Here is a 22,174-nt window from a genome sequence, read left to right on the forward strand (position 1 = left end):
GGTCTTCCTCCCTTTCTTCTTGGTAACATTGATAACACAAAGGTAGGATGTTAGATATAAATACGACCCTGGATTGCAATGTTGGCCCAATGGCCCAGATCTTTGTTGCTTAAATAATACATTTAAAGGCCTGCAAATAAGGTAAATGGAACTGTTGTTGTTGTTGTTGTTGAAAAGGCACAAAAATCATTTGGGGGGGGAAAGAGGGAAGGAAGCACGGAAATGGTAGCCCGAAAATCACAGTAACTGAGTTGGATCTACCTCAGTGTGATGGGAAATAATGTACACCCAGGACAGAATTTATTAGTGTATTGTGTCAAGATGTATCAGCAGAGGAAATGGCCTGTAATGAGGGAATGAGCTTTTGCACTAGGATCTTAATTGTGAGTTAATTATTTCTAGATCCTTGGCAGGGTAGAAAGAGGCTCTGTTAATTCCAGGCACATGGACTGTGACTACGCTTTTGCAGGTCCTCAAACGTTTTCCAGAAAGAAGTAAATAGAGCCGTCAGTCCAGAGCATTCACTTTGCATTGAGGTATCTCTGCCTAAAATAAAGCAGACTCTGCTTACTTTTGAAGTGTCCAAGCATTCTTTTCACTCTTACGTTGTGCGTCAAGCCATCTATGGGGAAAATTGTCTGTACTGAGTTTTGAACTCGCTGTCATTTGCCAAAAATGACTGCTAAGCCTTCTGAATTTTGGTGAAAAGATGCATTTGTCTGCCAAGCAGCCCACTTTTATTAGTGCATGTACTGCTATTATAATGATAAGAGAGTAAACAAGTTCCGCCTGCCCTTCAAAGGTGTTTGTTTTAAATGGCATTGGCAAGCTGTTTTGTGCAAGGGTAGTTTTAAAAGCAGCTTTCAGAGACTTGTTGAATTCAGTTTAAGGAGGCTTGAGTCAAAGCCATGGGGCAGGACTCAAACATAGGAATCCTTAGTTCGGTTGTAGGTCAGATCTTTGAAGAACTTTCTTTTGGAGCTGCAATGTGTGGGTGATGTGGGGAGGGGGAAGAATGAAGGATAAGCAAGGTAGGTCTTCAGTTCAAAGGACGAGGGCAACTTTCTCCTTTTAAAATGCAGTTTGTTCTGTGCCATGCATGGTTGAAATTTGGGTCAGCTGCAACCCAAGGAATCCAGCTAATGAAAATAGGTCTAGGCAGGGGCCTGGAAATCTGGTATAAAAGGAACTGGTGGGGAGGTGTGTGATGGAACTGAAAAAGGCTATGAATGAAAGGACCACGTGAAAGGGTTGGTATGGCAACACACATAAAAAGAAATGGAAAAATCTCAAAAAGATCAGTGACAGAGCAGTTAAATGAAAGATATTTTGAAGTTAGACAACTGCTGCCTTATAGCCTCAGAACAAACTATATCTTGCTTGTGGTGTTTATTTTTATTTCATACTGTTGCCACACTCGCTCTGGTGGTATGGGCGGCTGTAATGCTGATTCCAGGGTTGTAATCCTTGTTTACATACAAGATAAATGTGATTATGATAACGGCTAATAGGAAGGGAGGGAAGGCATACAGGCTGTTAACTAAATATCACACTTCTGAAGGAAAGGTAATCTGCCTTACTGCCTGTCCAACCTAATGTTTTTCATTTTTGTCTCATTTATCTAAAAGCAAAGTTAAGAGATAAAGATGGCAGCTGAAACTTCTACAGACCCAAGCGTGGGAATGTGGGCAACTGTGAAACTGCTGCGGTTTTGTGGTGTGTTTTTTCTTGTGTGTGTGTTTTGTTTGTTTGTTTGTTGGTTTGTTGTTCTTGTTTTTTGTTTTGGGTTTTTGTTGTTGTTTTTTGTGGTTGTTTTTAATTATTATTATTACTTTTCAACAGTAGATGAGCTTTTGTCTTGTGTACTTAACAGCTTCCTCCTGCTAGAAGGTCCGGGTGTTTTCCAGAGATTCATTCAACTGTGAAAAGTTCCCTGAGCAAGAACTGTCTGTTTTTGAAAAATGGCTCATTATTGACACTTGCCAGCCCCCTTCAATGCAAGTTAGCAGGCACTCTGGCAGCTCCTGTAGACACCACTGACTTGTCCTTACTGTCTGCAGGGAGTGTCCTGCTTTGCTAGCGGCAGATAGCGAGCCCTCAGGGGGCACATCAAGTGTGATGTAGACTTTGTACAATCTGTTTGAAACCACTCCTTAAATCTGTTTTTGATAGAGCTTGCTTATGCCATTTATTTATTGCTTTAGTAGTGGCATGAATAGAACTTGCTGTAGGTGGAGGGGAAAATCCCCTGCCTGCTGTCTGCACTGGGCATTAATGCGAGTATGTAATTGGGGATACATACCAGCCTTCTCCTTGGACGTACATGTTTCTTCTGTGTTTCGGTATTTGTCTCTTGTCCTTGCTTGTGCTTATTGCTTTTTCGTTGGAGGAGAAAGGTAATTTTCCTAATTCTTGTGGTTTTTTTGGGGTGGTGCAGTCTTTTCCCTTTCTGATTATCTAGCACTTATTTTCTTCCATGCTTTTCTCTTCTGGTTGTGCTAACCTCATTAGTTTCTGTTTTCTTTGTCCTTCCCAGGATAACTAACCAATGTGTCCTGCTGAATGTGGGATCTACAAAACTAGATAACCTAGGAAGATGCCTCCAGTATGAGTTCAGTTCTCATTGCACTTATTCTCTTCCACTTTCATATTGCTTGGTGATGGGTATGGACATCACCTGAATGTTTTCTTGCTCCTGATGCCTATTGCCAAAGGATTAATCATTGTAATATATTTTTATTTCCTCTGATTTTTCCTGACCGTGCTTTGCTAAAGGTGAGGTCTTGGTGTACAAAAGATGAGGAACTAGAAGGAGATAACTTACAGACACAATTCTGTTGAAAAGCAAGAATATGAATATATGTTCCTCCTTCTCAGCCTTGATTTGTTGGTGACTCTCCTCTGAAGTCCTTACTGAGCCATGCCTTGGTGCTTGTACTGTGCTTTCTGTTTGGGTCTGTGAGCTGCCTGCAGAGAATCTGAAAGATCATTGCAAATAGCAGATCAGTTGTCTGTAGGCTTGGGTTTGCTGCAGAGAGGGCTGTGCTTCAGCAAGGTGCTGGGGTAAATGGCCTGTTAGAATAGCCTGTTTTTTGGCAGCACTGCACAGGAGCATATTGCTGATGCTTCTGAGCTGACAAACCACTTGCACAGTACCTCAGTGGTTATAGCTGCTGTGCAGAGGAAAGTGGGGAGGATAGCATGGAAGTGGGGAGGTTATCAGCAGCTGTGTGCCCAATGCTGTTGTTTATGGCCAAAGCTGTAAAGGGCAATTGGTCCTCTTTGCTTGTTGATATATTTAGCAACGGGGGGTTGAGCATGCATTATGCAATGTGTTTTTTCCATTTGTGGTTGCATTAGTGTCCCTGCGATTTTGTTGGAAGATTTATGTATTTTTTTTGAGTGCACAGTTAGTGTATAACAACTATCACTTCAAGATAAATACTTCAGCTGCTTTTGGGTGAAAGAAGGATATGGTTTTAGTATCACTGGTTAGAAAGAATCTATGTGAAAAGTGGATGTTTAAGTGTGTTGTCCAAGTGTATACGAATCTATACTGCATTACCTTCAGTTGCCCTTCTTGGGAGGAAGGGTATGAACTTTTGCATTCAAGCTTTCCTGTGCTTCTAATACTTGTGACTACAGAAGCACGTATTTATTAGTAGTGGCAACATTTGAAGCGTCTCAGTTCAGCTGGGACAGTACTGTGGTGTTGGTTTCAGGGACTGCAGGCAAATGCTTTGAGTGGGATCCATGTGGAAATTTCCAGAGTGAAGATGTGGGAGGGCAATAAACACTTCCTGTTGACAAGGTATATTTCCTCACCTGACAGGCAGCTTTCAAGTTTAACAGTGTGTTACACAATGCTAAAATCAACCCTAGTCGTTAAACTCTGGAGAGATTCAGAAATAACACAGGTTACAGGTCTGGAACATATGGACAGGTCTTGCAAAGATAACCACAGAACAATGACTGGAGTAGGCTTGGTTTTTATTTTTACAGCTAACCCATTAAGCCCAGATTTGTTGCCAACACTTGGCTGTCTTTATAAAACAACCATACTTAAAGCATGTGATGTATAATACTCTCCTCCTGGCTACAGCAGTTGTTCCTGATTTTAATAATTGATTAACAGCTGTTGAACAAATACTCCAGTAACCGGGCTTTACCCTGTATTATATAATAATGTGTTTCTGAAATTCAGCTGTAGTAACCCATGCCTCTCCTGTGTGATGGAAGCAAATTTGTGTACTTATCCAGGAATTTGGCTGCAGCAGTCCATACTTCTCCTGTGTGACTGATGCAGCAGACATGTTTGAGACAGGCTTTGCATTTCCCGAGAAGGTAACTGGATCCAGTTGCTTGTGGTCTGCAGCAGGATGTAATACCATGGATACTGTTGGCTCAGGACCACTTGTATCAATGTATTGTATTGGTGTATTAATGTTTATAGCTGTTGTGCATATGTGGGTGTTGAGAGGTTAGCTTCTAAAAATGAATTGTGCCTGTGTACCTACCTAGGAAATAACCAAAATATCAGGCCTTAGAGTAGTGGTTGGTACCTATCACAGCCAGAAGATTGATTTTCTACAGATCATGACAGAGAATGTTCTGTGGTTAAGACTGAACCTTAGGCAGCATCTTGTGTCAGCTGTGCATCTCCATCTTCTGTGTCAGTAATGGTGGGAGGATGTGCAGCTGGGCCAGCCCAGGAACTGTGACCCTGGCTGTGCTTTAAAGATGCGGGACATGAGTGAAATAAGGTGAAGATCTCTACAAAATGGTTTGGGCATCCCAGCCATTCCTGATTTCCTTTTACATGAACCACAGGGATTGTAGAAGAGCTGGTGTGGAGTTGGTTCTAGGCTGAGACAAAGGAGTTGGTGAAACTTGCTCTTCTCAGACACTGGCCTGCATCCTACAGTGCCCAGTTTGTATTTGAGGACACTGAAATTGCACAGACTGTTATGAATCTGACATGGAGTGCCTCTTGAACAGGAAGGGGGACTGAGTAAAAAATTTTGCGTAGTGGTGCAGTACTTTGCAAATGCTGTGGTAGGTGCGTGTTCTGAGAGTACTTAAATTTCCAGTTAAAAGTAGCAGAGTGAGCTAGAAGTGGAGGGCTGAGCAGACTGCCCTTGGAGGACAGACAAAGCTTCCTGACTGGTGTGGGGGTGAAGAAATTTGGCTGTGTAAAATGAGCAGGCATAGTTCCAGGGCAGGAATGGGATGTCACAGTTGTCACTGTGCTTCATCCGTGCTATCAGGCACTGAGAATATGTTCCAGGGCCTGATAATAATTAAATGTCAAATGCTAATGCTTTGAATCCTTTTTAAACATTTGGAAGAAATCAAGACCGTTTTTGCAGTGTTACTGACATTTATGTGTCTTTGCTTCCCCTGGTCAATGGTAACTTGAATATTTGTGTGGAGTCCTGGAACACTATCATAATTCATGAACTGGTGTAAGGAGAGTTCTGGCTTTCCCTGGTAAGGTCAGCTAATGAGCTGTCATTCAGGCTGGCCTGTGTGCTATCTGAGCTGCAAACAAGTTCCCATGGTGGCTGGTTGCCAAAGTGGAAAGGGATTGGGATATGCCACTGTCTCTTAGGTGGCTTGAAACTGGTTTTGAACTTGTTCATTGACCTCTTGCCTTTTTTTTTTTCTTTCTTTTTCATCTTTCAGCACAGAAGGAGATCAGTCATGGCGGGTGATGCCATCATGGTGGTGAAGGGCTTGACAAAGCTTAGTAAAGCAGTTGTAGAAACCCAAGCAGGACAGCTTCGGCAGGTGCTCATGGGGGGCGATGCAGTTACCATTGCAAAGACTCTCCAGGCCACCGTGGAAGAACAGTTCAGTTCTGCCTTGGGGAAAATGCAGGTAAGTAAGCAAAGTTCTTTGTGCACAGTCTAGTCTGATGTTTAGCTTTTCCTCCAGGTACTTCGTGGTTTTGTTGTGAGAGTGGCCAGGAACTTGAATTGTGAACTATAACCTAGCACTGAAGTGCTGGATTGATAACACAGATGTTGCAATACTTTGGGAATTCTCCAAGATTTCTGTGGTGTGCTGTAGGTGCTTGGACAGGAGTGGGAGGGGAATGTTACTGTGGAGTGTTTCTGTTTCCATTCCCGAGTGTTTAGGACATGCTGAAAATGAAAAGCACTTGCCTTATCTTGTCAGAGATCAAGCTCTTGTTAAGACTGGCCAGCAGCTTTGTTATTTAAAGTCTCCTTCAAACTTAAGTCATTGATTACCTCTCCTTTGCCTAAGTGAATGAGCTCTTATAGAGTGAATTGGATTTATCTCAGTGCTCTTCTTTTCTTTAAAGAATTGGTGTGTGAGATGTTTTTCAGAATGGTTCAGGGTTGCGTGTTTGCATGTTCATTACTTGCAGCCCAGGTTGGATTTTCAGAACTGATTTTCAATTGAGCAACGTTAGAAAAGCCGTACTTTCCTTTTTTTTTTAAAAAAAAAACAAACAAAACAAAACAACCAGCAGCTTCTGATAAGCAGACATGAGCATGGATTTAGAAAAGCTTTGCATTTGCAATGTTGCTGTCTCTTGCAAACCTGGGGCTTGTATGAGGAAAATAACTTCTCTAAATCAAAACCAATCATCCTTTAGAAGACAGTGCAGTTCAGGTCATGATTTTGAAGCAGAAACTAATGAGTGAGGTGTTGATTTTTTTTTTTTTTTTTTTTTTTTTTTTTTTAATGCAATAAGCTTCGACTATCACAGCAGCCTCCTATAGCTTCAGTCCTAGACTCTGGGTCTGTGTTTCCTTGGTTCTATGCAAGCCTGCGATAGAAATACCCTAAGTGTGTTTATGGAGACAATGCTTTGTCTTGCCTTTTTCTTCCTTTTGCATCCAGAAAGAGACAGAGATATGATGTTCTTCTGTTTCTGTGCATGTTCCTCTGCACAAGAGGGGCCCCACAAACACACCTGCAGAACATTTACCTGGTGTTGTACATGAGTTGCAGGAGAAGTTGGTGCTGAAGCAGAGCTCAGTAAGAAATCTGTGGTCCGAAGCTATGATGCTTTTCTGTTTTGAAGAAAGCAAAGCTTTTATGTTAAGTGACTGTATTTCACTTTTCTTGATCTGTGGCTGTTTGACATGCTTTTTAAAACTTAAGTATGGAAGCAGAGAGGCATTCCTGCTCAGTGCTGTGGCCACAGTCCCCATCTGTAAACAGATTTATCCTTCAACCCTCGGCCGTGATGTTGAGGTTCAGAATAGCACGAGACCTGCTGAATAACAGGAAAGACCATGTTCTGTTTTTTTTCTGTAAGGAGCGGAAATGTAATTAGTGTTTAGGAAAGAGCCTAAAATATGCTGCCCGCTTGCCTGACCAATCCTGTTGGTTTGCCGTAAAGGTTATTAGTTCTTCCATGGTATTGCCGTTGCTGAGATAGGTGAATACAGTATGATGAGTAGCAAGTAAATTGGAGATAGTGCTCTGGTGTTGGCTGATTTTTTTTTTTATTTTTTTTATTTTTTTTTTTTATTTATTTTTTATTTTTCCTTTACATCAAAAAGTGGTGGGAAATATCTGGACTTAATGAGGCAACTCTTGCAGGTCATGACAGAACAGAAAAGACTCTCAGGAGAGCCTTTTGTTGTCCCTCCTGAGTATATCTTACGTGATATTGTAGCTCCCATTACCTGTTGTTTCTGAGCAGTGTATTGCTTCTAGTAAACTCCACAAGTGGTGACCCTTCCTGGCAGTGAATGCAGACCAAGGCATCTCCAGTTATGGGTATTTGAGAAGCTGTTAATGAATTTGTCCCATCTGTGGGGTTAAAAGACTGGCAGTGATCCCGGGTGTCCCCAGTGTCTTCCTTTTTCCCATCTCCTACTGTGAATGTCTGCAGTTCAGAGTCTCTAAAAATGACATATTGTGCAGACAGGACAGCCTATCTGCATGCCCATCTCTTGAGGACCACAGATGGGTAGGGGGCAGGTTTTAAGTTCTTTTCTTAAAGTATTTCTATTATTGTTTGCAGGAACTAGGCAAACGGCAGGAGAATTTAACTGATCTTAATGAGGATTTTGGGAAAGACTATGACTTCTCAGCTCGAGAGCCCTCAGATGCTTCAATGGACTTCTCCACTGCCCCTGGGAAGCCTCATGAACACAGCAGTGAAGGCCCTGCTCACTCCTACGCTACGAATGGACCTTTTAGAAGTGTTGGTGAGACTGGAGATTCTGGCATGGGTCAGAAGCCTTTCCCTCCCAAAGTGGATGCGAGGTTATTTGGAGGCTTTAGGGACTTTGGAAATCCTTTTGCTGCTGCCTTTGGACAAAGTAGGGCTTTTCACCAAGACCATTCCTCTGTTGGTGGATTAACAGCTGAAGATATTGATAAAGCCAGACAGGCCAAAACGGGTTCAGAGCAGAAACCCTACAAACAGATGGTATGTTGTGGGTTGGTTTGTCTGTTTGTTTATAATTAAGGATTCTCAGGACTATGGTTGCTGTACTGGTTTGTCCTTACCTTCTCCTGTGTTCCTCTCATTTCTTCCTCTTTTGCTGTTCCTTTTTGTGGAGGCAGAAGAGAGAAGTGTCTGTGCTCCTTAACTGTCAATAGCTTTTCAGGCTCTGCTTTCACACCTGCCTCTTCTATATCAGTTATTCTGGAATGAGAGCGTGTTTAACAAGCATACAGAGGGTTAGACTTCAGTTTTATATTAACAGCAGCTCTCCTTTCATTCATTATATTATGAGGACTCAATGTACTTATTGATGCATGTTACGGTAATGGTGGGTCTGTATTTCACCCCAGTTTTTGGGGTGAAATGTTGAATAGGTGGGGACAGCTGTAGGGTACAAAGGTTTGAAGACTGACCTAGAGTCTGTCTTCTCCTTGAAGGGCCCTGTTCTGTTTTGGTAGTTGTTTTGCTATGGCTGTGAAGAATGAATTGAATCCAAGTTCTTCTCAGTGAAGGCTGTGGCTTGCTGTACTGTGCATTGCAGTTCTTCTAGGGGTGGAGGGGAATGTTGTCCTGTAGGCTGGAAAGTAGGATAGCTCACAATTGTTACTTTAGGGCTTCATGCCCTTGTGTAGGACAGTACAGAAAGCCCACAGCAGAATTCACAGCGGAGATACCATCTGCTCTGACCTTCTGCCTCCTTCCCCAAACCCAGTATCAGATGCTACTGTGGGTTCCCTCATTCAGGACATTGCTTTGATGAAACGGTATGTTTCTGCTGCTCCAGCTGTTGTGTGTGGTGGGATTATCTAGAGTACTCTGAACCTGATAACCTTCCATGAGTTCTCATTCCATGTGTGGAATGGAGTTTGGGTTGGCTTTGTGCTGCTCCTCCATGTTCAAAATATAAGGGTTGCTAAGGTGAAGGTAAAAATGGGATTTCTAAACATGGCTGTCAGCTCTTCTATCTTTCCAACCCTCTTACCCACTCCTCTACTTAGTGAATGTTTCAGTTCATGGTGTATCTGTTCTGCAGTGTGTCCACTTGAAAATCTCTCCACATATGTAAGGCTCAGTGTTCAAGAAAAGCTTTCTGTAACAGTGTTGTTCTTCAAGTGCTTTTAAAGTTGTGGTCTGAATTTGCAGATATCTGACCATATGCCCATTTAATTTGTGGATTTCTTGTTTTCCTTTCCTCTTCTTTCTGGTACAGCTCAGTGAGCGGGCCCGGGAGAGGAAGGTTCCTGTCACAAGGATCGGACGGCTCGCCAACTTTGGAGGTCAGTTTGCACACCCACACTTGCAGAGTCACTACACTTGCACATACTGATTACTGGCTATGACGGTGTTCCTGCTGAAGCATTAGTTGGTTCTATCTTCTGGTTAAGCTTGCTAATAGGAAGGTGCTTTCCCACAAACGACTGGTTAGCTCAGAGCTTGATATGGGCTGTTTCATTACAATTATGGATCTTGGCCTTGCGTCAGAATGAAATTATACTTTAAATTCTATCTTCTGTTATTCTTCTGTTGTGTCTGCTACTGTGATTATTATGGCAATGAAGAAAAGCTCCCCACCTAAACAGACCTTTCAGATGCGTCCAGCAAGCTACCTGTAACTACAGAATTTGCATATGTTTTCATTTGTCGTAAGATGGCAGGCTGACGTATTCCCAGAGCTTAGTTTTCATATACCTGTTCTGGAATGGAAAAAAAAAGTTGGTCTTAAGAGCATAGGGCAGATGATGTGCATAGCAGAACTGCACATTTTCATGGTAACACATACTGGACTGTGCTGTTTTAATGAGGGAGAGAGTGAGGTGCAGGTTGTTCTCCAGTCTGTACAAATACCCTGGTCCTGCTTATGCTATTTTGCTCTCCTAATCCTTACAGTATACTGTTACTGTCAATCAGAGACAGCTGGAGGAGCTGTTATGTAAAATATTTTTTTCCCAAACTTACCCTTGCTACTTCTCTGAACAGTGGTTAAATATAAAATATATCCATTTGGTATTGATTTTTGAGGACAGGGAAATGATAAGGTTTGATTTAATTAGCCATTGCTTATAAACCACTTTCTCTGGGGAAGGATGTAAAGTCTGAGCTTATAAGATCAAGCTAGCTGAAACCTATGTGAATTTTATTTGCAGAATGGGACTTACGACGTTAAAAAGCAGCTACATATATTCAGTAATATTAACAGATGGTGCTTACTAATGTCTTAAATCAAAGCCATCAAAGGACTTAACGTGTTCCTGAGGAAAAGGGAACAATCACAGTATTGCGGGTGGAAAAGATGATCACAGCTAGTTGTACTTAACAACAGAGACTACCCATTGAATGATTAGCTTTTTTGTTACCATAATGTTTTGAGATGATAGTAGCCTGTCTAGGTTGTTAACAGTCTCTCTCAAGTAGCATGTTAGGCCCTTGTGGCTCTGATGTTTCTTTTCCACAAAATTTGATAGAGAAGCACATGTTCAATGCAGACATCCTTGTCTTATGGATCCCAGAAGAAAGAAAAATAGCCTGTCAAATGTAATGCAGATCAACTATTAAATAAAAAAACAATTATTCTTCCTCTGTGTGTCTCTTTGCCAGAGTAAAATGCACACTAGGAGGAGCTGGGGGCAGAGACTGATTCTCTGCAGTGCAGAAGTAAGCAGCAAGTGACTTTTGTGATAACATAAGGTTCAAATGCTGGTCAGACCTCTCTAACACTGAAGTTCATTGCAGGTGCTCTGGCTTCTCAGCATGCTTGGTGTTCCTTAAAGGGAAGCAGAATTCATTATCTGCTTTTTGGAGTAAAAAATTCACTTGACTTTGTTTTTAAGCTCTGCTAGCATACAGGTCTCTGTTCTACTCCAGCTTTGATTTTTATGGAAAGTATCACAACACTTAGCTGTCATCTTTCAGATGTGGCTGCTTGCTGACAGCGATGTGAAGTGGCAGATGACCGAATTTTCTGTGCACTTTGAGTTCCAGTGCTGTTGCTGTACGTTCCAGCTCTTGGCACCCAAGGCGTGAGGGAAGGCTGACTCATGCTTCAAGGGGAAATATAACTACCTACCTGTCTTCTCCTAACCTCAGGTTAAAAAACAGAAAAAAAAAAACCCACCAAACCAAAACCACGAAGGGAGAGTAAAAAAGAAAGATTGTTTATAAGCAGTGTGTGTGTCACCTGTTTTTCAGTCTTGCCCTTCTGCTCCGGATGTCTGGTTTATATGATTGAAATTGCTGGCAAGGCAGAGCTCTTGCTTTCAGCCTGCTTTTTGGGGAACGTGTTGCAAAAATGGTGTTCAGATTCTCCAGTCTCTGTAATCTTGTGTTAGCATTCATTGCTTATGTTTCCTTCTGAATTTTTCTTTGCAACAGCAAGGAGAAATATGATTGTACACTGGCTAACAAACAACAGATGTGACCTGTAGGTAGTGGGGGTTTTTTTGGTTGTGTTTGGTTTTTTTTTTTTTCTTTTCTGTTTTTGTTTGTTTGTTTTGTTTTCTAGTTTAGGAAATCTCTTGGTAATATATTGATAGGCTGCATAACGCTTGAAGAAGGTTTCTGGAGGTGTGATGTGCCTGAAGTAGTGTGGGCAGCCCCACGTGGGAAGGACTATATATGAGGAATGCTTTATAGTGGTCAGGTCTTGATCCAGACTGACAGGAGCCTCTAGAACTGCCTGGAAAGAGGGACTCTTATAGCAAGGAGCAGCTCCTGCTTTTTCCAACCTGCCCATGGCCTTGAGAGAACCAGTGCAATTATGAAACTCCATCAGCCAGTTCTAGTATGACTTTTCCTGACTGGCTTGTGTCTGATGAGAAATGTTCTTTTCAAATTGCAGCGATATAAAGCATTTTAAATGCTTAAACTAAGGAACATTATCTGATGGCAAGAGCTGTCGTGCACCATTCACTTTTACCCATCTTTGGATTGCTCTGAAGTTGTTGAGCTTTGGCTTATGGTTGACTTTCCCTCTCAGACTGTAAGCAGGGGAAGGCAGTACTTGTGTGCTTCTCCCAGCTGCTTACTGTCCTTGCTGTCAGTCCTTTCTGGGAATTAGTCTCAGGAGTGATACAAGAGGTAATGTGTATACATTTTGTAAAAAAAATCTCCAAGCTGAGGAGCGAGGCTGATTAAGGGAGTCTTATGAGGGCATAGAAGGCGGTTTCCAACTGAGATGAGAATTGATTTTTGCTTTCCTAAGATCAGCCCCATTTTAATGTATTTGTTTAGAGAAAGCAAGATAAGCTTAAAGTAAATGAAGTGTTTCGAAGTTCAGTGATAGGTGAGTTTGAGGTTCCCTGTGTTCCCTCATGCGTTTTCTCATGTCTTGCCTTTTCAACAGAAGTCAGCAACAAGGTGTAGGATGATTTAATGAGAGTCTGCAGTTACATTATTGGTTTTTGGGAGCACCTGCTGCTGCTGAGGGATGATGGTTAACAGCTGGAAGGAGCCCTCTTGCAGGGGATATCACTGTTAACCTGTGGAATAGGAGTGACTTGGCTCTCTTCTTTCTTCCCTGGATGTCCAAGTGATCAGGATTAAATGGTGGGTAGCAGGGCTGAGGGTGATAATTTCCAGCTCTGCCACCTGCCTTTTTGCATTGCCTTGAAAATAACTAAGGGCAGGAAGCTGCTCCTTGTCTATGAGGGAGTGTGGCTTATAGCAAGTAAGCTTTTTGTGCAGTTTTTCTTTTGTGCTCTGGGATGCCATCTTCCTTTGAAGACCTTGGGAAGTCATTGTGGGAAATGGTTGAGGTGAATTATTCCCCCACCACCTCCACACCAGTCAAACCAGAATTTTACTCTCGCCTTTCTTTGTGGGATAAAACCCACTAAAAAAAACCAAAACCACCCCAAACACTTATTTTTTAAATTTCCATTTTATAACATAATTTTAGACTTGGAGAAGATGGGAAGACGTTGAGTAGGTCAAAACCAGATTTCTCCTAACCATTCCTGGGGTTCAGAGAGCTGCACTTCCATGCTATCGGCGTGATCCCATTCACACTCAAATCATGCCTCCTCTTGTCTTTGGGTGTTTTTTGTTGTCTCCCAGAGTTGTAGGGAATTTAAATCTCTCAGCTGTGGTGACAGGACACTCTCTCATGGGTGACAGACAAATTAGGAACAGGAGGCAGAAAAACGTGAACTGCAGAGTTTGCCTGGTTTCTCACCTCTTCTGTGAGCAAAGAACACCTTGAAGTTATCATTTTCTATAAAGCTTCCATGTAATACTGAGCTAATATTTCTCTGTAATCAGCACAAGATCCTCTTACTGAACTTTTGTCCTTTATATGTATTTTTGTATGCTTCTTGCAGCAGCTGGATTTATAGTACTAAATATCATATTTGCTTTTTTGTGTGTGTTGTATGTTTTTGGTTTGTTTTTTTATTTTTTCTTTTTTCCCCAGGATTGGAATTGGTAAAACAGATCTTTCTGCTTTTTTTTTTTCCCATGCTTGTTTTGTAGCTTGATGGGTCATCTGTTCCACCCGCACAGTTCCTGATGTTTTCTGTTTTCCGTTCTCCCTTCATTGCATCGTTGTCTTTTCTAAGCAGTTTCTGTCTCACTTAATCATATTCCTGGTTTGTGAGTTTATTATTTTAATGATATAATAAGATCCGTTTGCAATAAAGAAAATTCAGGAAGCTGGCAGTGAAGTCTAGATCTAGTGTGATTATTGTAGCCATTTTGGAAGAAAAAAGAAACTAGCTTCTTGAGGTGTCTTACTAAAGTGTATACAGGACTGACAACAGAATTCAGATTGTTACATGAGTGACAAGCAAGTGTGGCCTTATTCTGGTGAGCATTTAATGCTCAGAAAGCAAGTGGAAATCTATGCACAACTGCCTGCAGCGTGCACTGTGTCCTTTGTGGTGTTTGACCTGACCAAAAACAGGGCAGAGGCTGCTCCAGGGGAGTGTCACCCACCCTGTGCCTGGCAGGCGCAGCAGAGTGATAACAGCCCATTCAGTCTCCTCTTTGTTTTGTTGTGTCAGTTGCTGAGCAAGAGGATTCTTCTTGAACCAAACTGATTCCAAATCATCTCTTGATGGGCTTGGTTTGAAGTGTAACAAGTGCTGAAGATGCCTGGAAAATTTCTGAAGGGGCACTTAGTGTAAAAACAAGTGACATTTTCCAGGCCTGAAATAATCTGTCTGCATAAAGAGCAAAATGTAGGAGTGTGACTTTCTAGAGGTGCTTGGGGATGTTGTTTTCCAAGGCACTGAACCGTGGCTGTTCAGTGATGCTGAGAGTTGTCCCAGAGTGATTACTCTTGGAGGAAATACCTTGCAGACAAGGAAAATGAGAGACGTTAGGAGTGACTTGTGCAAGGTCAGTAGACTAGCGGCCCAAAGGAGGAGTGGGCTCTTCTACCCCCGTGGAGGCTCTTTGGAGGGATGACCTGGTCCCAGTAAGAGGTGAGCGGCTGGCAGCCTGTGGTGGGTTGACCTCAGCTGGCAGTTGAGCCCCATGCAGCTGCTCACTCATTTCCACGGCAGGACAGAATAGGAAGAGCAAAAGTGAGGAAACTTGGGGGGTTGGGATAAAGACAGTTTAATGGGTGAAGCAAAGCTCCACGCACAAGCAAAGCAACAAGAGGAATTAATTCACTACTCCCTGTCAGCAGGCAGATGTCCAGCTGTGTCCTGGGAAGCGGGGCCTTGACATCTGTAGCTGTTCCTCGGGAAGGCAAACACCGTAACCCCAAACATCTCCCCCTTTCATCCTCCTTTCTCCAAGCTTTTACTGCTGGGCATGACGTTATGTGGTATGGATATCCCTTTGATTGGTTTTGGTCACCTGGCTTGGCTGTGTCCCTTCCCAGCTGACTTGTTGGGGGCAGAGTGGGAAAAAGATAAAGCCTTGATGCTGTGCAAACACACAGCTAAAACATCGGTGTGTTATCAACACTGTAGTCACAAATCCAACACACAGCATGGTACAGGCTGCTATGAAGAAGATTAATTTCTATCTCAGCCAGAGCCAGTATACGGCATTATTTGTGTTCAAATATGTGCCTAGACCACAGCTTTTCCGATGGGTGTGTGTGTAAAAGAGGCCTGGAAAACAAATCAGGTGCCATTTCAGGAAATGAGTGTTGTGGTTCTGAACCCTCCTGTCTAGTACTTGCTTTCTGAAGCCTCTGGTATTAGTCTAGTTTGTAAGATGAGGAAGGGTGAAGTTTTCCATGTGCTTTTTTGTTGTGCGAGCTGTGTGTGCTCCAAATGCCATGGGAAATGAAATTCAAGTTAATAAAGGACAAAGCAATGTGTTCTTGAAGACTTATCCCTAGTAGTGATGTTAGTGGGTGGAGTTATAGCCATTAGGAGTTTAGGCCATTATTTAATTCCCTGATTTATAGAACTTCTGATAGTAAGGAATAAAGTGAGCCACTGAGGCTTCTGAAAAGCGGCAGCTTTTTCTAAGCCCTGGATGTTCAGCGAAAACACCAACTTTTGGTATTGCTTCAATGAGAAATATGACTTTGAATTGTTACCTATTTCTCAGTGATAAAAGGTCACATATACAGCTGACTTAATTTCTTGCAGGCTTAGCTGCTAAGAAGCAGCAAACACCCAAGATGCACTTGACCCTGCACAGTCCCAAGAATATGATCTGCCCTCCTGTCACCACAGGGCTGTGTGTGCCTCGAGGTGTTTCCAGGTGGTTACTGAAGAGCTGAAGTAGGAATGCTGCATTGTATTTTTGTGTAATGCCCTGAGCTAAATGTCCTGCTGAGCACTGTGATGATAGTTTGAAGATGCTTGAAGCCTTTGTTTAAACTTAAGGTCTTTAAACCTTAGCAACGTATTTATGCCTGGATTTAGTTTATTTGAAACAAGTCGTTGACTGGTGATTAGAGTTCATTTTCTAGAAAATTGGACAGGGTGGAGCAGTGAGCAGATTCCAAGAGTACCTATTGTAAATACACAATGTAGTTCAGTTCAGATGCTCAAGTGTGTGCCTCCAGGAGAGGGGAGGTGTGACACTCTCTTGTTTGGAGTCTGATCTTGTCAGCATCGGTGTAAATCACAAGCTACTTTGGAGCATGCTAGAACTTCTCCAGTTCTATTTGGGAAGGCAGAGTAGAATCTGGTTCCTGGTCTTTTGTTTGCTTTTGAAGTGGTTTGTGTCTTAAGAGAGAACAGAGATTAGAAACTTCAGATGTTTTATTTTAGATGCATACACTAAATCTCTGTAGTGAACACAGAGTTTTTAGAAGGAGAAGCAATGTATTTAATTTGGAACCAATGACTGCCAGCCCAGTTCAGTCCAATTCTGATAATGACCAAGCAGATTCCTGATGGGTAGCATTGCTTTGGAGGTGGTGACAGTGGGATCAAGGCCAACAGAAGTGCTTCCTGAGTGGTATTCAGTCTACAAAACCACATTTTGTAGATGAGATATCTGTCTTCATTGGCTTCCCATATGCCTCTTCTGTTCCAAGTTATTGCCTTGCATGTGGGATCTGATGGGAGATGGCTGTGTATGAGCATTTTAATTGATACTGTTTATGCTGTGTTTGAGAAGTCTCTTTGCTTCTTGGCTGTGGAGTCCAGGAATATTTTTCTCACTTTCAGCTCATTAAACCTCTGTTTTTCTGGTGCAAAAGACTCGCTCAGTGGTCATGCATGGCTTGGCACTATGGAAGGGTCTGCAGAAGTTAGCTAGTGACAGCAGACTTCCCTAGGCTTAAATTTGGCATTTCAGTGCTGCCACCTCCACAGGAAAACATGCAGAAAATACGGAAAACATTTTTTTTTTAAACAGACAAACTCCACACCAAAAATACCCAAAGAAATAACCTGAAACCCAAAGCAAACAACAAAATTCAGGACTTTTCAATCTAGCTATAATGTTAAAATCGTGGCATCCTGTAAAAGTTAAATTTTTCTCTGAATGCAGATTTCTGTATTATGCCATATGCTCCAAAACATTCATGTGCCATGGAGAATGAAAGGTCTGACAGTTAAATGGCGCGGGAGCTGCCCTGGAAGCTGTCCTTGTGAAGGCCACAGCACTGATGCCTCCTGCGCTTCAGCTGACACCGGACTCTTTGGCCCAATGTATGTAGGCTGCAAGGCTGCAGATGGAGCTATTTCTGAAGCAGACATTCTGTGCAAGTTTCAAGTTTTATTGGTAGAGGTGGGGTTGTAATTACCTGGTGGGAGAGAGGAAAAACTTAGTGCAAGATGAAGTTCAACTTGAGACTACAAAATGTGTGCATGCGTTTCCTCCTGCACACATGTGCGAAGTGCCATTGTGCTGGTCAGCTGTGCTGCCTTCGTTGTATCTGGTGTCCCCCAGTTGTTTGGCCTGGGAAGCTGTCTTGTGGAGCCTCAGGGAGGGCTTGGCGGTGCTTGGAAAACATGCACACCCAGTACTGCACCATTGCTGAGGAGATGTTAAGGAATAGCAGCTGTTCTGGTTGCCCAAGTCACTTATTATCCAGCAAAATAAATATTTTTAAATTGGGAAGGCAGCGGGACCTTTGGTACTATGGATTACTGCATGATTAGATCTGTGTCTGGGTAATCTTCAGTGGCTTTGGTCAGGGTAGTGGAGGCAGATAGCACTTCTTTTGTAGCTTTATCTGTGGCTGTTGAACCAACACCCTGCAATTCCCTGTGTGCAGGTGTGTAAGAGCACATGGAGCACGGGTGTTTGGTTTTATGGGTTTGCTGTTACAAGCACGGGTGTTTGGTTTTATGGGTTTGCTGTTACTGTGCGGGGCTACTCGCTGCTCCCCAGCACAGCTCCTTGGAACTGCACGTTACCACACTGTTTGCACAAGGTGGGCCTTGGGAAAAACATGTTCATCATAGTTAATGAGCACGTGAAAGTCAAAGACAGCTTATGAGCACAAATAAACCTGAATGCATAGACAGTAGGGTCACGGAGCCTTAACCTCTACTGGCAGTGGCTTCATCTAATTAGAGATTTGCTTCCCCCTACTGTGGTGACACAGTTTGGAGGGCGATGGGGATTCTGTTGTTTCCTGAGAATTGTACTTTGAGAACCATGTTTGTGAGATTTATTTTTTCTTCCCTTCTTTGAAACTCCACGATCTGAGCCCACAGCGGCACCTCAGCCAGAGCACAGAGCTCTGAGTAGCACTTCTTGATGTACTTTATAATAGCCTGACAACCCAGACTGGCTGAGCCTACGGTACCTGGCTGCTGTGCTGGGCTGAAGAACAACAGGAGAATCCCAGTCAGTGTCAAACTTGAAGATGACTCAGTTGCAAGAGCCAGGATGTTCTAATCAAGCTGTTTTGCTGCTGTGTGTTTGACTGTATGGCTGAAGGTTAATTACAAAAATGCCTGTTTGTGGCTCAGAAGGTTTTTTTGTACTAACCTGGGTCTTTTTCTTATTTTAAAGGACTAGCTGTTGGTCTTGGCATTGGGGCATTGGCAGAAGTTGCAAAGAAGAGCCTTAGATCCGACGAACGCAGTGGTAAGCCATTTATATTTATATTTATATTTATATTTATATTTATATTTATATTTATATTTATATTTATATTTATATTTATATTTATATTTATATTTATATTTATATTTATATTTATATTTATATTTATATTTTTTTAGCTTCCCAGACACAGTTTACCTGCACTTGCAAAATTTTATTCTTTCGAATGTGGGATGGTGAGGCAGTCAAAATAATAGGGGGACGCAGTTAGTTCTTTTATTTTTAACATAATCCTTCTCTGTCTCCCGAGTCTTTTTTTCCATATGAGTACACCACAGCCCCCATATGTAGACAGAGATCAGGGGTATATGCGAGTGAATGAGTATCTGCTGGCACGATTCCTACAGCTGACTTTTCCACAGCCACCCGTGAATTTGAGTATAATACCTGTGCCTGCTGTTAGGTCGTCTTGGTGATATAAAATCTTTCCTCAGTGAAACCATATAGTTCTGTTCATATAGAAAATGTAGCTGACCCTTTTTGTCTGAATACTGTAGTTTGTAGTTGCACTCTGAAAATTAAGGATATCCTGCTTAGTAGGAACTCCAAGGATGGCTGTTCTCTTTGAAGAGAGACACAACCCTTTCTGTACATGTTAAATGGCAATTCTTTATTTCTAGTATCTTTCTTTTCCCACCATCTGAAGGATTCTCATAACAGGTCAAAAGGCTGTGCTGTGCAAATTGACCTGGGCTTGTTTTCTTCCCACTTAGTTTGGAATTGGAGGTAAAATGTTCCTGAGGTGTACCTGGCCATGCCATGGTGGCTTTCTTGTAAGCTCACATGTTGGCAAAATATGGTGGTACTGAATGGTTCTGTTCATGTGAATGGTTTAGCACATAGAATGGACATGGCATTCTTTCCTGGAAAATATGAGATTACAACGTACGGGCTTATAGCTCCATGCATTTGTTTCTTATCCATGAAAAGCCTTTTGGTGGTTCCTACAAATGTAGGCAAAATGTAAAGTTTTTTGTTACAATTATTGCAGGTGGGTGTTCAGCTGCCCTGGCTGGTTTGGCTGACACATTTGTGTCTTTAGATTATTTCCAGTGACTGGAGGGAACTGAGGAAAGGGCCAAGCTCTTGCAGCTGGAGGTAAAGATTGTTCCTGGTTCAGAAGCATTACTTTGAAGTAATGACAGCTGCTGGATCCTTGTCATTTTACACTGTGGCAAATAGTATTCTGCTACAAGGCCAGTTTGTGTCTTTTTCCTGGTTGTCTTTGGGAGTAGGTGGAGACTGAGAAAGTGTGAACCTCTATTCCAGAAGGTACTGGAGTGGCTGAAAACTGAAGAAATTTGGAAGGGGAGGGGTAAGAAAAAAACAACAACAACAACAACCCAAAACAAACAAACAAAGCCAAAACAAAACCAAAACAAACAAAAAAAAACCCCACAAAACAAACAAACCCCCCCAAAAAAAGCAAAACAAAACCTCCTGCTCCCCCAGCCAAAACCCAGCACCCCAGCAGATGAAACACATTGCCTGTGGTGGGGGGACAAGGGTGAAGAGCAGCTTGTGTGTCAGCCAGGACACTCCTAGTTAATGCTTGTGTCTTTGTGGTCCCTGTACAACTATGCGATACAAAGCAACCCAGTGGAGAAAAAGGATCCTTGGCTAAGAGTTATTCTTTCTGTCCATGACCTGAGGTGTTTGAGGCTGGGTGGGTTTCTTTGCTTTAAAAGCATGCATTTAGGCAAACCTGGCCCATCCTGTAGAGAATCCTTGAAGGCTTTTGCTTTCAGTGCTTGTGATGTTTTACAGGTTGTTCATACCTGTTAGAAGTTGGCTTTGCTGTTAACAGATTGCACAACTGTTGGTATTTCTCTGCTTGCCAGATTATTTTCTAATTGGGCACACCCCAAAATACAAACATGAGCTTGCAGAGCTATGAAATCTGAGGGAATAACATGAGCTTTTTTTTCTCTTCCTCACAGCATGGGAAAGGATTCTTTAGAAGGTAGCAGATGGTTTTTCCTTGCAATAAAGCAATTGCACCTTCAGACTTTTTTTTCTTCTTGCTAGTGAAATGATTATTTTCCCCTATAACTATAACTTGCTGCCAGAAGCCAGCTCTGCAGCCTGAGTTGTGCTTGGGGAGGAGTAATTTTCTTGAACAAACCTTATTTAATGAATGAGGCCATGAGGGCTGCTGCTAGGCAAGAGAGTTAGAAAATGATAGCAGCCAAGTGCTGAGGTGGGGCAGAAGTAAAAGACTCTTTCAACCCTTGTGCTGTCTTGGAGTGTCTCACACTAAGAACACATCAGAGTCTCCAGGTGATGCAGCTACAGCCTCTAGCTTGTGCCCTTGGATGTGTTTTCCCCAGGATTTACAGTGGTGAGTAAGGCTCCATGGATGAGAACTCCATCCCTGGGCTCTGCTCCTGCAAAAATGCATGGCAGAGGATATGTACGCAGTCTTGAGTCCAAGATCTTATTTTCTTACTGTTCTTCTGGCAGTACCAGCCTTAGCTGTTCTTGGGGGAAATCTCTTGACATAGGTACCTTTATATTTCTTAAAAAAAATACCTCTGCACCCCTTTCATGAATCCAGCCTGAGGCATTTGTGTACAGATTTTCTGGCTGCAGGGCCATAAGCTCAGGCTGAGACCCATCTCTATTGAAGGTGACATATTGTCCTGTTCCCTGGAAGCTGGGAGATGGTGTCTTTTCTCTCCTCACTGGTGCAATATTAATAGCAACTTCTTGGCACTTCAAACTTAAACAAGCCGGGTGTGTACATGCCTGAAGTCATGCCTAAGAATTTCACACTCTCAGTGGGAGCCAGGATGGGAAGGAGCCTTCTTTTGGTTACCATCCTCTTGTCCAGGCACTACAAATTTAAGTGTCTTCCCTCCTTTAAAATGGCGCTAGAAACACTGGTCCTTCAGTGACAAAACTGCAAGCCAGAAAGTCCTGAGCTAAAGCGATCTTCGTACTACTTTCCATTGCTGTAATCAAATGGAGGGACCACAATGTCCTACATGTTCCCTACCAACTGCCTTAGTGCCAATCTTTTTCCGCTCAATTTCCCCATCCTGGTTTAGTAGCCACAGGGTCCTTCCTCTCTCTCTGTTTTGAATTGTCTCTGTTTTCATAAGCAGTTCACTTTTTAAGGGATTTGTCGTAGAACAAAATCATCTGGTGCAAGAGTTTGTGAAGTTCTCCCTTCTTCATCCAAGCCTGATGTCCTGGACAAATTCTTTCCATTGCCAACCAAATTTTTGTGAGTAGGTGCAGTGTTTTGTGTGTGTGTTT

General features: G+C 42.5%; 1 protein-coding gene across 3 annotated transcripts in view; it reads left to right on the top strand.

Moving 5' to 3' along the window:
* COQ8A (coenzyme Q8A) overlaps nt 1-22,174 on the top strand; it is a 47,565-nt gene that overhangs the window by 6,766 nt on the left and 18,625 nt on the right. For 2 of the 3 annotated variants that reach the window (XM_065058639.1, XM_065058641.1), the window contains exons 2-5: nt 5,686-5,880; nt 8,009-8,419; nt 9,648-9,714; nt 18,821-18,895. In XM_065058639.1, the coding sequence (XP_064914711.1) occupies nt 5,704-5,880; nt 8,009-8,419; nt 9,648-9,714; nt 18,821-18,895 (730 nt within the window). In that variant the 5' untranslated portion in view covers nt 5,686-5,703. The remainder of the gene's footprint in view (nt 1-5,685; nt 5,881-8,008; nt 8,420-9,647; nt 9,715-18,820; nt 18,896-22,174) is intronic. The other variant, XM_065058640.1, reaches the window with a different exon arrangement.

Source organism: Columba livia, chromosome 3 (assembly GCF_036013475.1).
Source record: "Columba livia isolate bColLiv1 breed racing homer chromosome 3, bColLiv1.pat.W.v2, whole genome shotgun sequence".
In the NCBI taxonomy this organism is placed as follows: domain Eukaryota; kingdom Metazoa; phylum Chordata; class Aves; order Columbiformes; family Columbidae; genus Columba; species Columba livia.